Raw genomic sequence first — 15,683 nt, 5'->3', positions numbered from 1 at the left:
TTTAGCCATATTAGATTATTTTTCCCTTTTTGAGGTTGTTATGAGTGTTGTTTGTAGCAGCATCAATAAGCCAAGAATTCACATAGTTACTCAATCACACAGATTACTCATCATTGCCTGTTCATAACAGAATCCTAAAATGTTTAAGATTTCTGATGCAAATCAAAATCTCATCATCACTTGTCATTGCTAAATTAAATGACAGGATAATAACATTACATTAAAACCATTTTTCTCTTGATTGAGTACCTTTTTCAGAAGTGAACCTTCTAGATGTATATTTTTTTCATCAGAACCATAAATGCATTTAGAATCCAAGATAAAAATAGAATTGAAAAGGGGAGGAGTGGGATGTTTTCAAATTATTGATGAGTCTTTTGAATGTCAAATATCCATATTTGACAGTGCACTGCTAGGAAATGGGGTAGTTCAGCCCAGTTTATTGACTCTTCCAGAACTGCATGGAGAAGGTTCACAAGTTGAACTTGGCCTTTCCTGAAACAGCCACGTGTTCTTAGTATGAGTTATGTGTCATGGCAAATGGCTGTGAAATTGGCATTGTTCTGTTACTCTAAGATGTTGGCATCAGATGGATGACAGCCTATGTATCAAATTAATATGAATTTTTAATCTGCTACAGTGTCGTTCTCAATTTACCACCGCAGATTTATCTCCTGGCCTTTCTTATCTAAAGCTAGTTAATCTTTTTGGTCACACCTGCCCTCTCTCTGCCCTACTCCACCTGGCCTTTGTTTCCTCCACTTCTTTGTGGCAGTAAAGCCAGTGTTTTGTGGCCCGAGCCAGTCTTCACTTGACCCTGTACCCAGGACTCCTCTTGCATTTTAAAGCCAGTCATTTCCTTCCAGCCTTCAAAGATCTTGGTTCCTGGAGCAGGCATTTGGCTTAGTGGTTAAGACACGGCTTGGGAAGCCCATATCCCAAGCCAGCATGCCTGAGTTCAATTGCCAGCTCTGCTTCCACGTCAGCTTCCTGCTAGTGCAACTCTGACAGGCAGCAGGTGATGGCTCAAGAAATTGGGTCCCTGCCTCTCATGTGAGAGGCTCAGATTGTGTTCTAGGCTCCTGGCTTCAGCCTGGCCCAACCCTGGCTGTTGGAGGCATTTGGGGAGTGAACCAGCAGATGAAAGATGGTCTCTCAATCGCTGTCTCTCTCATCTCTGTCTCTCTGCCTTTCAAATAAAATGAAACTTTTTTTTTCAACGATTTTGTTTCCTTACATCTTGCATCTTTAATGTCATGAGAGACCCAGGATGACACTTTTCCTTTACCTCATGCCTCATTTGACACTGTAGCATCATAGTAAGAATCTTTAGTTCTTGGAGAAGTTGATGAAGGTGCAGATGGAACAAGATTAGCTCTAAGCTCATGATTATTGAATCTGGTCATTGGGTCCGTAGGGGTAGAGGAAATCAATACGCCACCATCAATAAGCCACCAAATATGTTTGTTTGTTTAGAAACTTATATCAGGCCGGCACTGTAGCACAGCAGGTTAACGCCCTGTCCTGAAGCACCGGCATCTCATATGGGCATCGGTTCGAGGCCCAGCTGCTCCACTTCCAATCCAGCTCTCTGCTATGGCCTGGGAAAGCAGTAGACGATGGCCCAAGTGCTTGGGCCCCTGCACCCACGTGGGAGACCCGGAGGGACTGTGTTGGCTGGATGCTGAAATCAGGAGCCAGAGCTGGCTATCAAACCCAGGCTCTCAGACATGGAATACTGGCATCTTAACCACAGGGCCAGACATCCACCTGCAGGGAGATGCATTCTTGATAATTATGCAGACTCCTGCCTGTCGCCTTAAAGGGAAAGGTCATCTTTCCTGCCTTTGCTTCCTATCCTAACTGTTAAGACTAGGTACAGCTCCATCAGACAACCCCGCCTCTTAAAGAACTTAAATTGACTGCATTTACCAATGTTCTTCCCTTCTTCTCTTCTTAAATTATAACAGTCTTACTTCTCGTTTGCCAAAAATCGGAGAAACCATCCACGGACATAAGTTTTTTGTTGGCTTTGGAGGGAAAGGTGCCAACCAGTGTGTCCAAGCTGCTAGACTTGGAGCAAAGACATCGATGGTGTGCAAGGTAAGTGCAATATATGGAGAGGATGCCAGAGGCAAGAATCGATTTTCAAGACTTGAGTTTAATGTTTTGACTTTGTTTGGTATTTTAAAGTGAACATTTCAGTGGCATTTAGTACATTCGCACTGCCACGCAGCCACGTTTCTATCCAGTCTCAGAACGCTGCCAACGTTCCAGAGTAAAACCCTCTGCTGTCTCTAGATTTATCTGTTGTGCATATTTCATGTAAATGAGACAGGTGACATTTTCAGCCAAGCTTCTTTGACTTGGCATGCTGGTTCTGAGGTCCATCCCCTGGTGTCATGTGTTGGAACTCCCAATGGCTGCATTCCCTTGTCTGGGAGTACCACAGTTTCTTTATCTGTGTGTGAATGGATTGATGGACACCCGGGCCGTGTCCACCTTTTCAGTGTTGTGATCAGTGGCTGTGAACCTGTGTCTGCATGTTCTTGTTTGAGTCCCTGTTTTCAACTATTTTGGAAACTCATTGTTTGGAAAGATCTAAATATCAGAGGGTAATCGTCCTTGTCCTTGATATCAGTGCACCTCGCTGAATCTTGTGAGAAGCAGCAGTCCTCAAATAACTTAATGCTGCGTTCCCTGAATGTCATGCATTTGTAACTGGAGTGTGAGAAGCGAGGGCAGCTCACTTCCTTCGATGGGTTTCTGTAGTCCAGCCTCTAAACAACCACGTGAGTCACTGTAGCAGGTTTCACGGCAGCAACACAGCTTTTGCAAACTTAGTCTAACAAGAGAGGTTTATTCATCTCTCAGTCATTTTCTTTCTTTTTTTTTTTTTTCTAATGCTGTACCCTAGATCAGAGAGGAATTCGGGCCTCAGTAAACAACACATAACTAGTCTTACAGCATAGTTGCTATGTAACACCCAGGATTGCTACTGCTGTCCATCCTACTAAAATAAAGGGGAAATAAAGCAAATGATATTGGCTGCCAAAGGTTCCATTTCACATCTTTCATGAAATTTTAGCATTGGTGTGTAACTGAAAAGGTAGATTTTTGTTGTTTTTGTCTGCGGTTTGTTTTTTATTTTTTAGGGAAACTGACAGGGGCTACTCAGTAAAGGCTAACAAAAAACAAGAAACTTACAAAGAATGAGCTCTCTCCTGTAAACTGTGTAAACCTTGCCAAAAGGCCCCTGAAATGCCATTTCCCACTGCATACAGCACTCTTTTCTCAGCAGGAGTCTAAAAATGATGGATAATCTGCCCAGTTGTCGCTTTTTCTGCTCATGAACTGTGGCTTATTTCTAACCTGTGTTTAACATGATATAATTCTCCTATGGCTATTTGGTCAAAAACATCACATGAAACTCAGCATTCATTGTCTAAGTTGAGCTCTTGATTTAAAACATCAAAAAATTTAGCAATTTATTGTGTTCTAGGGCTGTGGGAGGGGGCTGATAAAAACTCCTCCGAGCCTGACCCATCTCATACTTGATTAGATATGAAGGGTTTGCGGAATAATGAGATGGTGCCGACTTAAAGGGACTTGGGAATTGGAAAGAGGATGATACAGTTTCCTGGCTAGGAAAACCTGGACATTGAATTGATGTTAGAAGGTGGGTACTCCAGGGGCCGGCGCCGTGGCTCACTTGGTTAATCCTCCGCCTGTAGCACCAGCATCCCATATGGGCGACGGGTTCTGGTCCCGGTTGCTCCTCTTCCAGTCCAGCTCTCTGCTGTGGCCCGGGAAGGCAGTGGAGGATGGCCCAAGTGCTTGGGCCCCTGCACCCACGTGGGAGACCAGGAAGGAGCACCTGGCTCCTGGCTTCGGATCGGCGCGGCACCAGCCATATGGCGGCCATTTGGGGGATGAACCAATGGAAGGAAGAAGTCTTTCTCTGTCTCTATCTGTCAAATAAAAAAAAAAAAAAAGAAGAAGAAGCTGGGTACTCCAAATAGCTATTCTGAGAAAAGCAGAGTTCTCTAGAGCTGGAGACATGGAAGGAGAAGAGTAGAGAACCTTCCTTCTCGAAGCTGTATGGAAGCTATTCATGGAGCCATTGTTGTCAAGATTGGCTGTCCCCTGGGACATCATCCAAGTTCAAGATTTGGAGATGGGTTGTATTTTTGGTCTGTTGAATTTGAGGCAAAGAGAGTCACACAACATAGAAATATTTGGATTATGGAAATGAACTTGGGAAATGAATCATGAAACTATACAAGTAGAAGAGGAACAGAAGGCAGAAGGCTGTATTTTGAGAAAGGTTCCATTTAGGGGGCTGATGAAGTAAGGTGGTATCTTTTTGTTCTGGGCTATGTGTGATAGTTTCTGTGAGCAGCTGTACAATTCTACACATCTGCTGTGCTCCTGATGTATGCATCTAATGCTTAGTCCCTCCATGGGACGTAGCATGGGGTGCAGAGGAGAGGATGAGAAAACATGACTTCAGCTAAAACCTGTCCAGGATAACTTGCCTTACATAACCTAGGCCCTTTAGACATGGATGTATTTAAAAACTGAAGCAGGGCCGGCGCTGCGGCTCACTAGGCTAATCCTCCGCCTGCAGCGCCGGCACACTGGGTTCTAGTCCCGGTCGGGGCACTGGATTCTGTCCCGGTTGCCCCTCTTCCAGGCCAGCTCTCTGCTATGGCCCAAGTGCTTGGGCCCTGCACCCCATGGGAGACCAGGAGAAGCACCTGGCTCCTGGCTTCGGATCAGCTCAGTGCACCGGCCGCAGCGGTCATTGGAGGGTGAACCAATGGGAAAGGAAGACCTTTCTCTCTGTCTCTCTCTCTCTCTCACTGTCCACTCTGCCTGTCAAAAAGAAAAAAAGAAAAAAAAAGTGCATAATATTCTTTTTTTTTTTTTTAAGATCTACTTATTTATTGGAAAGGCAGAGTTACAGAGAGACAGAGGCAGAGAGTTTTCCATCCACTGGTTCACTCCCCAAATGGCCACAACACCTGGAGCTGGGCTGATCTGGAGCCAGGAGCCAGAAGCCAGGAGCTTTTTCCAGGTCTCTCACACTGGTTCAGGGGCCAAAGCACTTGGGCCATCTTCCACTGCTTTCCCAGGCCATAGCAGAGAGCTGAATTGGAAGTGGAGCAGTCAGGACTCGAACCAGCCCCCATATGGGATGCTGGCACTGCAGGCAGTGACTTTACCTACTTACCACAGCACTGAGTCCTTAGACTTATTAAAAAGAAAAGTAATACAGGTTTGTAAAGTTATCTATCCATTGATCATATTTTTCCATCGTGAAGTATATATATATTGGCCAAACTTGCTCTATAGCAGTTTTTTAAAGATGACAACTTCTAAGTAGAAACCAAAATCATGAAATTACTTGAGATAAAACTGAACAGATGGAACAAATGAAAGACAGGTAGAAAATTCCCCATGGTTTTCTTAGCAACAGTATTGTACCTACTGCTGCCCCATAGCAAACTAGAATTCAAGCTCTGATGAAGTAGGATTGTTTGATGGCACAGGGAAAACATCTCATGTTGAGCTAGGGAGAAACATTTGATAAGACAGTTTGACAAAGAATATTAGGCAAGAGTTACATCAGTATTTATACAGCAACACATGTATAATGAAACACTTCAAGTAGCTAAGAATTATGTAGTCAGTATTCAACTGAATCATGGGCCAAGGATATGGTCCAGTAATAACTGGAGACAAAATTTTCAGATAAAAAATTCAGGCATATATTGTAGAAAATGAAAGTCTTAGTCCCACAGCAAGTCGCCTATTAGGACATCTTTCACAAGAATTCACCTGATTTAAGTGTTTCCTTTTCCTCCACTCCATTAGGTCAAATCTTAGACAGGAGGGAGTTATTTCTATACTTCAAAAACTGGCAGCTGGCAGGGAAGGGGCATTTAGCTGCGCCTTGGGACACCTGCACCCCACATTAGAGTGTCTGGATTCGAGTGCTGGCTCTGCTTCTCATTCTAGCTTCCTACTGATGCACACCTAAGGAGGCAGCAGGTGATAGCTCAAGTTCTTGGATCCTTGCCACCAATGGGGGAATGAGTTCCAGGCTCCTTGTTTAGCCCTGGACATTTTGATCATTTGGGAAGTGAATCAATTGTTGGAAGATTTCTCTATCTTTCTCATTCTGGATCTCTGCCTTTCAAATAAATAATAGTTGTTTTTTGTTTTTTTTTTAAACTGGCACCGAAGGGGACCAGGTTGAATACAGATATCAAGGTGCAGTGGCCCAGGATGAGCCCAGAGTCCTTGCTTTCTGTGCAAGTGAACAGAAGCCACAAAGGCATGGACCAAGATGACCAGAACAGGAATCAGTAAAGTGAGAGGACTTTCAACAATTCCACGTTCTTTCTTCCTTCGAACATGAGGCTGTCTGAACTCTCTAGTACCCACGGCCATCTCTTCTCCCTTCAGAAAGGTCAGGCATTGGGTTGTGTAACAGAGGCAGCATTTTAGGCCAGGGCTACATGAATTCCTAACCTCAGGCTGGTGCCAGGCTGCAAGTTGCCACTGTTCAGGACAATAAGAAAAGGAAAATAAGCCATTAGAATTATTTGTTTAGCAGTTTACTAACAGTTGAATGTAATAGTGACAATAAATTGAGTTTTTATTTTATATGACTTTTGGTCTTATTTGTTATTGTATTTTACAAAATTATTAGCTCAGAAAGAATTGAAAACAAGAAAAAAAGGGGGAGGTAGACCTTTGCCTCAGATAGCTTAAAAAGAAGGATTTGAGAGCACCCATCATCTTAACCAAAAAGGTAACTTCTGTGCTAGATCACTGTGGGAGAATCAGCTGATCACATGTTCAATTTTCATTTTCAAAGATCAAAAATGAGTCACCAGGTCTTTCTAGGTACTACATAATGAAGTGAAATCTGTCCTTCCTGAACCTGATTGAAGACAGCTGGCCTGGATCTCCTTGTCAGTAGTGATTGGCACCTCTGGCCGGATATCCTAACATAGGGGAAGGAGCCAATGACTCTACCGAGAACTGTACACTTTCCACAGCAAGAAATGGTAGAAAGGAAAGAAAATAAGTAGATGACCACCATCTTCTGTTAGCCAGGCCTGATAACTGTCATCGCATTCACTTTGTAAATTAAAGGCCATTGTTAAGGTAAATATCCCTTTATCTGGGATGGAAATAACCAGCAGGAGTTTTCTGTATTCTTGTATCTCTATGATGAAGCCACAAATGACAAGTTGAACAGTGAATAAGAAGTTCTCTAGAAGAGTGGCTGCCAGCTTTGGTTGTATGACAACAAATACAACTTACTCTTCTCAACAAGCTGTTCATTAGAGCCCACAAGAACTGGAGAGTCACAAAATGGCTTGAAATGCTCTTGTTCCTCATAAACCCAGCCCTCTTGTTTTTTGTTTTTTATTTTATTTTATTTTTTGACAGGCAGAGTTAGACAGTGAGAGAGAGACAGAGAGAAAGGTCTTCCTTTTTCCATTGGTTCACCCCCCAAATGGCAGCTACGGCCGGTGCACTGCACCAATCGGAAGCCAGGAGCCAGGTGCTTCCTCCTGGTCTCCCATGCGGGCGCAGGGCCCAAGCACTTGGGCCATCCTCCACTGCCTTCCTGGGCCACAGCAGAGAGCTGGACTGGAAGAGGAGCAACCAGGACAGAACCCGGCGCCCCAACCAGGACTAGAACCTGGGGTGCCGGCACCGCAGGCGGAGGACTAGCCTAGTGAGCCGCAGCGCCGGCCAAAGCCCTCTTGTTTTTCATGAGCCTTGCTGCACTGTCAGACCCAGTAGCCACCAGCCACACGTGGATATTTCGGTCTAAATGTAATTAAAATAAAATTTTAAATGGAATGCCTCAGTCATACAGGCTGTATAATGCGTCTTTTTTGATTTCTGTGTTGGACAGCATAGATGTGGAACATTTCATCATTACTGAAAGTTCTAGTGCCAAGGAAAATGTACAAAAGGACAACTAAGATGATCTGATCCTATGGAACACTCTTAACTGGGGAGGGATTAATATATTCCAAGCTACAATCTCTAGTAAACTGTTAGGAAAACTAGGCTAACAAATATGCAATGGCAAACAGTTTAAGATGGGGCTTAATTCTGGTATTGATTCGGAATGCTGTAGGAGGCCTATAAATGAAATTACTAATAAGAGCCACAGAGTAGGAAAGGTCGACCTTAAGTTGATGCTTGAAAACCAGGTAAGGGGCCCGCTATGTGGGCAGTAGGTTAGTCCTCCACCTGTGACGCCAGCACCCCATGTGGGCGCCAGTTCTAGTCCTGGCTGCTCCACTTCCAATCTAGTTCTCTGCTGTGGCCTGGGGAAGCAGAAGATGGCCCAAGTGCTTGGGCCCCTGCACCCACGTGGGAGACCTGGAGGAAGCTCCTGGCTTTGGATCCGCTCGGCTCCAGCTGTCACGGCCAACTGGGGGGTGAACCAGTGGATGGAAGCCCTTTCTCTCTCTCTCTCTCTCTCTCTAACTCTACCTCTCAAATAAATAAATAAAATCTTAAAAAAAAAAAAAAAAGATAAGGTTTGAGTAGATGGAGAGAAGAAAGGACTTCAGAGAAGTGAGGGAAAGGAACAGCCATGAACATGCACTCACGTTATGTTTTAACACAGTCAAGTGAGGATATGAGTTTAATAACGCCTTTCCACCGACCACTCTGGAAAGAGAAATCTAATTACTCTCAACAAAAAGGAGTTTTAGAAAGATAGAGGTAAAGAAGCAAAGGGGAGGGGGCATTTGACACAGCAGTCAAGACACCACTTAGGACAGCCATATCACAGTACTGGATCCTGTTTCCAGTTCCAACTTCTTGCCAATGCACACCCCAGGAGGAGCAGGTGATGGCCCCAGGACTTTGGTTCCTGCCACCTACATGGGAGGCCCAAAATGAATTCTGAGCTCCTGGCTTCAACCAGCCCCAGCCCAAGCTGTTGTAGACGTTTGGGAAATAAACTCAAAGGTGGATGGAAAAATCTGTCTCTCTGCCTTTCAAGTAATTAAATAATTAAAAAAAAAAAAAAAAAGCAAAGGGCAGGAAGCTGGGCCACTTACTTTGAGATGGAGGTCAGCAAACAGGAGCCAAGGAAATCCTTCCAGCTGTGCAGCATCTTGATGCCCACGTTGGGGCCTAACCGCTCCTCAGACTCTGCCCGCCACACTTCCCCTTGGCCTACTTCCGTGCTTTACTGCGTAACACCAACCGGGACTGCGCGCCTGCCTTCACCTCTCCCTCACAGACAAGCTGACAGACCTCAGCCCTTCGATCCTGCAATCCAGTGGTCCCTGCCCTGGGCCGCACACTGGAATCACCTGAGGAGCCTGCCACAGTCGCACCTGCACAAAGCCAGCAGGGGTTTATAAGCTCCCCCAGGAGATGCTAATATGCGGCCAAGGTTGAGAACCATTGGTTTTCTGCCAGAGAGAACTCACACCAGTCCCCCCCTACAGCCTGTCTCAGATGGAACAATTTGAGGCAAAATGTAAGGAATTTTAATTAGCGTGATAATGGCAGAACTGAAATTAGATTCCAAGTTTCCTGACTCCCATATGCACCATTTGCCTCGTGGCCAAGATGCTTACATTTAAAGTTTCCCTATCAATTTGATAACCAAAGCATGACCGGGAAAAGGGAGAAGGCTCAGAGCTACCTGGGAGCCTGCCTTTGCCAGGGCCCTTCTTACTGCAGGCACCTCCCATGTTTCCAAGGTCCTCACTCAGTGGCAGGAAGTAAGTGAACCTTTGCGTGGATTCTACTCCATTTGCTGGCTATCAGTTCCCAACAACAGGGAAAGAAGCTTAGGCCAGCGCCGCGGCTCACTAGGCTAATCCTCTGCCTGCGGCGCCAGCACCCTGGGTTCTAGTCCCAGTTGGGGCACCGGATTCTGTCCTAGTTGCTCCTCTTCCTTTCCAGCTCTCTGCTGTGGCCAGGGAGGGCAGTGCAGGATGGCCCCAGTGCTTGGGCTCTGCACCTGGCTGCTGGCTTTGGATCGGCGCAGCACACTGGCCATAGTGGCCATTAGGGGGGTGAACCAACGGAAGGAAGACCTTTCTCTCTGTCTCTCTCTCTCACTAACTCTGCCTGTCCAAAAAAAAAGCTTAAATTTGAGTCAGAAATAAGCAGTTTAGGGACCAGTATTGTGGTGCAGCTGGTTAAGCTGATGCCTGCAACACCAGCATCCCCTATGAGCACTGGTTTGAGCCCCGTCTGTTCCACTTCTGAGGCAGCTCCCTATTACTGCACTTGGGAAAGCAGCAGAAGATGGCCCCCCTGCTTGGGCTCCTACATCCACATGGGAGACTCGGATGGAGTTCCAAACTCCTGCTTGGCCTGGCGTAGCAATCACTGCAACCATTTGGGGAGTGAACCCGCAGATAGAATTTATCTCTCTCCCTCTGCCTCCCTCCCTCCCTCCCTCTCTCTTTCTCTCTCTCTCTCTCTCTCTCTCCCCCCTCTCCCCCTCCCTCCCTCCCTTCCCCTCTTCCCCCACTCTCTGTAACTCTGCCTTTCAAATAAATAAATAAATCTTTTAAAAATTAATGAAAAAGAAGTAAGCATTTCTCTAAACTTTTTTTTAAGGTAAATCCAGGATAAATAAATGTGTGAAATGTTTTGAGGATGGGGATATAGGGAATACGGCATTTGTATAGTGTAACATTACAGGTTTGATTTGTGCAACCCTGCAGCACAGAATGAAAGAGAAGACCCTCTAAACAAGGTCTGGATCTCCATGGCTTTTTGTCTGTATTCTGATATGTGAGGGAGATCCATTTAAAACTTAAAGATTATTCCCAAGGCACAGATATACTCCCAATTGGTGGTTATTCTCATGAAAGTAGAGGGTTAATGGTAGCACTAAACAGTATTAAATACACAAGTCCCTAATGGAGATATTAGGATAATAATAGTGATGCAGTCTATTTTAAAGTAATGTAATGTACCCACATGCTTGCATCCGTGATCAGTGCCCTTCTGTTGGCAAAGAGGAGCACCAGGAGGACTGGACCCAGATGGGCAGGAAGGCAGCTTCAAAGATTGAGGCCCAGCAGCAGTAGCTCTGCCCCATTTCCCAGGAGCGGAAGCCAAGTCACAGCCCGGTGCCGTGATGACGGTGACAGCACTGAAACCTTGCTTAATCCTTTACAGGTTTTGTTTTTAATTTCTACTGATCAAAAACAGAGCTCCCATACGCCAGTTCACCCCTCCAAATGCCCACGATAACTATGGCTAGGCCAGGGAAAAGCCAGGAGCCAGAAACTCAATGCAAGTCTCCTACATGGTCGGCAGGAACTCAACTCCTAGGGCCATCACCACTGCTCCCCAGAGTCAGCGTTAGCAGGGGTGAGGACAGCAGGCAAACCCAGGCACTCCAGTATGGGACACCGGCATTCTTAATTGCTAGGGCCAGTGCCCCACCCCCTCCCTGACACTTTATATGTGCCTTCGTGGACATTACTTTGTCCTCACCACACACACGCTGTGTGACTCTCCAGATAAGGAAGCTGAGGTCTAGAGAAAATGAAAGTGTCTTGCCCAAAATCACGCAGCTGGTGAGAGGGGACTCCTGGCTTCCATTACGTGAGTGAAAACATCATCTCCCTATTCTCGGGCTTTGTATCCCTGCTTTTATTTCCTAATGTATCACTAAGACTGAAATGCAAAATTAATGGAGAATCCTCAGCAGTGTCATTACTTTTCCATTGTTTTTTAAGTTACCAGATTTTTCTTTTTAACAGGGACTATCAAAGCAAAAGAAAAGTATTTTGTCAGGAAATCCCTATTGGAGTAAATCAAACCATAGTCATCACTAAGAGATGTCGCAAATCGGGTACTTCCCTAAGCGCAAAGAAGACAAGCAGCTGTTGCAGCCTCTGAACACAAGCGCAGCCAGCCTGCAAAATGGGGTTACCCTGGGCACGAAGCCCTTGCTAAGTAGGCCACTGGTGCTGTGCTGTCTCTCTGTGTCTTCTTAGCCTTTGATATTTATCAGCTTCTTGAAGGCGAAGCTGGTGGTTTTTTGGTTTCTCCTCCCCACGACAATTCCTCCTAATCTCTGTACTTCCTCATGTTTTATATTATCACCTCCATTTATCAAGGCTGCCCTTGGTGTTCACCTTTAACCAATTTTGCCTGGGTAAAACTGTGCAAAGAAAAGCAAGGCAATAGTCTCTGTTATAATTTGTATCAGGCCCCCATGACTTTTCCTAATCCCTACAGCATTCTCTCCCAGCTACGTAACATCTTTAAATAATATAAAAGAAGATGAGAGAACAAAGAATTTGTTTCTGGTGTGAATCTTTGGCCTATGTAATTGGGTACTTTTGCACTTAAGCAGATAAATGGCCAGCCTTCCCTGTGGAAAGCCTTTGGTAAAGGAGCTCCTTCCAACCAGGAACTCTCCCAGTAACAGCACTCTGTTGCACACTCCTCATCATATAGACAGAAATGCTGCTAGTAAGAAATTATGGGGCCAGCGCCGTGGCTCACTTGGTTAATCCTCTGCCTGTGGCTCCAGCATCCCATATGGGCACCGGTTCTAGTCCCAGTTGCTCCTCTTTCAGTCCAGCTCCCTGCTGTGGCCCAAGAAGGCAGTGGAGGACGGGCCAGGTGCTTGAGCCCCTGTACCCGCATAGGAGACCAGGAGGAGGCACCTGGCTCCTGGCTTCAGATCGGCACATCACTGGCCATATTGGCCATTTGGGGAGTGAACCAACAGAAGAAAGACTTTTCTCTCTGTCTCTCTCTCTCTCTCTCTCTCTCTCTCTCTCTCTCTCTCTCTCACTCTCACTGTCTATAACTCTACCTGTCAAAAAAAAAAAAAAAGAAATTATTATATGGTATTTGAGATTATTACCTGATCAGCATTTTGGCCAGACATGGGGAGAGTTGTTCTTTGAGGACAGAATGTCTCATATATGGCATTGAAATCGGGGGTCAGCACACTAAAGCCCAAGGGGCAAATGCTGCCTGCTGCCTATTTTTGTAAATAAGATTTTATTGGAAAACAAGCACACTCATTGGCGTACAGATTGTCTTTGGCTGCTTTCATACTACAATGGCAGAACTGAATAATTGCACAAGAGACCATACAGCACAAAAACCTAAAATACTCACTCTGTGGCCCTTTACAAAACAAGCTTTCCAACGCCTGCTCTAGACAGTCCAAAAGCAAGGCACTCTCATCTTCACTCGTTGGGCTTCTTGACCAAGTAAATCTCTCAGTTCCTTTCTCTTAAATATCCAGAAAGATCCACTTTTCTGCAGAGCAGAACACACCACACCAGGAGTGGCTGAGATCCGGACAGGGACAGTGCTTTCCTGTAGGAAACAGAAGTACGCATTAGAGGGGCCAAGCCTCGAGGTCTGCAGTGGCCACACAGGCGATGGCACCTGCAGGAGGCCAGCTGGGGGCCATGATGAACGGGGGAGCCTGTGCCATCCTTGGGACAGTCTCCTCTCAGTTCCAACTGGGTGACCTCGTAGGAACATGGACCCAGTGTTACCAGAACCCCAGATTTTCAAGTTCCTCTCGAAACCTGTGTGTTTTTATGTTGTCGCCTAATATTCAATATTGACAGCTGGTTAAAATTAAGAATAAAAATAGAAGAGCATTCACATAAGCACCTGCTCACGGCTGTTCATGGTACCCTTGGGCATAATTGCCAAAACTTGGAAGCCACCAAGACGCTCTTCCTTAGGTGAGTGGATGGATAAACTGTGCTACATCCAGACAATGGAATATTATTCTGCACTAAAAAGAAATGAGCTACCAAGGCACAAAAAGACATGAGGAATGTTGGGAGCATTTTGCTATAAGCTGTCTGATTCCAGCTCTGTGACATTCTGCAAAGTCAAAACTATGGACACCGTGAAAAGTGAGGGATTAGGGAGAGAGAGGGATGAATAGGTGAAATGCAGGATGTTTAGGGCAGTGAAACTCTTCTGTAGGATACGAGGACGGTAAATACATGACCATACATGTCATACATGTGTCAGAACTCAGAATGTGTAGCACCAATGTAAACTATGGAACTTGGGTAATGTTGTGTTTATGTAGGTTCACTGATCGTTAAAAATGTACCACCCTGGCTGGAACCGCAGCTCAATAGGCTAATCCTCCGCCTGCGGCGCCAGCACCCTGGATTCTAGTCCTGGTCGGGGCACCAGATTCTGTCCCGGTTGCTCCTCTTCCAGGCCAGCTCTCTGCTGTGGCCCGGGGGTGCAGTGGAGGATGGCCCAAGTCCTTGGGCCCTGCACCCACATGGGAGACCAGGAGAAGCACCTGGCTCCTGGCTTCGGATCAGCGCGGTGCGCCGGCTGCAGCGCACCAGCTGCGGCGGCCACTGGAGGGTGAACCAACGGAAAAGGAAGACCTTTGTCTCTGTCTCTCTCTCTCACTGTCCACTCTGCCTGTCAAAAAAAAAAAAAAGTACCACCCTGTGTAGGATGTTGATAGCAGGGGAGGCTCGGGGTAGGGTATAAGAGGTATAGGGGAATTTACACTCTCGTCACTTTTAATGAGAATCTAAAACTACTTTTAAAAATTAAGTGTTTTTTTTTTTTTTTAAGCAGTAAACAGAATACAACCAGGGTTCAGATTGGATTCTCAGCCTATCAGTGTACAGTCTCTGCCGGAGGCTGAACCACAGAGGTCAGGCTGACCAGTGGTTAGTGTCAGAGAGGTATGACAGAAGGCACAGGGGTCGTCCTGACTGGGACAGTGGTCACAGCACCAGAGTGGCCTGGAATGGGCAGCAGGAGGGCCAGGTGCTCATGCCGGCAGTTGGTATCGAAAGCCTGGCAATCATGGCCTTCTAGATTTCAGACACAGACCTGAAGTCCTGGCAGCTGGGGATGGCTGGCCAGGCTGTTCTCAGAGAACTATGGGAATAACTAAATCATTAGGATACACACAATTCTGCCAAAAATAGAGAATGATCCAGTGACCAGCATGGACCACAAAGCAAGAACTTGGATCCAGCCAGAAGCACAACTACATGAATTATGGTTCAGGATTTGACCAGGCTGATCAGCTTTTGAGGCTAACCAGGACATATTTGGGTAACATGCCATAGATACCCAATTCAAAATAGTTAAGAAAAAAAAAAAAAAAAACAAGAATGTTTTGGTTCCTGTAACTGTGAAACCATTGGTAGAGCTGACTGCAGGCAGCTCAGGAGTGCGTGAGGTTATCAAGAGTCTACGTGCGTCTCTGTCACTCTCCTGCTTTATGTTTGTTTTTATTCAGGCTGTTTAAACAGGGTGATCCCCGTGGGACCTTCTCTTACAAGTAGCAGTCTCACTGGGACAAAGGCCTGTTTCCCCCAGTTATCTCAATAAAATTCCCAGGATTGAATCTTACAGGGTTGATTTGGGTCACATACCCATTCGTGAACCCATCACTGTGACCGAGGTGATGGAACATGCTTTTACATCAGGCCTAGGTTCCCTAGCCAGTCCAGTCATGTTGTCTGTACATGAAAAGGAATGGGTATCCGAAGGAAAACTTGAAGTACCACTAGCAGAACGGATGCTAGGATGCAAACACAACAGAGTCCCACCATACTAAGTTACTCAAGTTAGCAAGGTCTTTGAAAATTCCCTCCTCTTTGTCCCCATGCAAAAGT

At 45.8% G+C, this 15,683-nt stretch overlaps 2 protein-coding genes across 4 annotated transcripts in view; one reads left to right on the top strand and one right to left on the bottom strand.

Annotated features, from left to right (window-relative positions):
* Positions 1-15,683, top strand: part of RBKS (ribokinase) — a 108,685-nt gene that overhangs the window by 26,771 nt on the left and 66,231 nt on the right. For all 3 annotated transcript variants that reach the window (XM_062209181.1, XM_062209183.1, XM_062209182.1), the window contains exon 2: positions 1,971-2,103. In XM_062209181.1, the coding sequence (XP_062065165.1) occupies positions 1,971-2,103 (133 nt within the window). The remainder of the gene's footprint in view (positions 1-1,970; positions 2,104-15,683) is intronic.
* Positions 1-15,683, bottom strand: part of BABAM2 (BRISC and BRCA1 A complex member 2) — a 531,071-nt gene that overhangs the window by 512,830 nt on the left and 2,558 nt on the right. Inside the window, exon 2 of the mRNA XM_062209180.1 lies at positions 13,171-13,374. The gene's annotated coding sequence lies outside the window, so the exon portion shown is untranslated. The remainder of the gene's footprint in view (positions 1-13,170; positions 13,375-15,683) is intronic.

This window comes from Lepus europaeus, chromosome 13, assembly GCF_033115175.1.
Source record: "Lepus europaeus isolate LE1 chromosome 13, mLepTim1.pri, whole genome shotgun sequence".
Lineage (NCBI taxonomy): Eukaryota > Metazoa > Chordata > Mammalia > Lagomorpha > Leporidae > Lepus > Lepus europaeus.
Note: the sequence above shows the minus strand (reverse complement) of the source record. Positions and strands in the feature narration are given on the sequence as shown.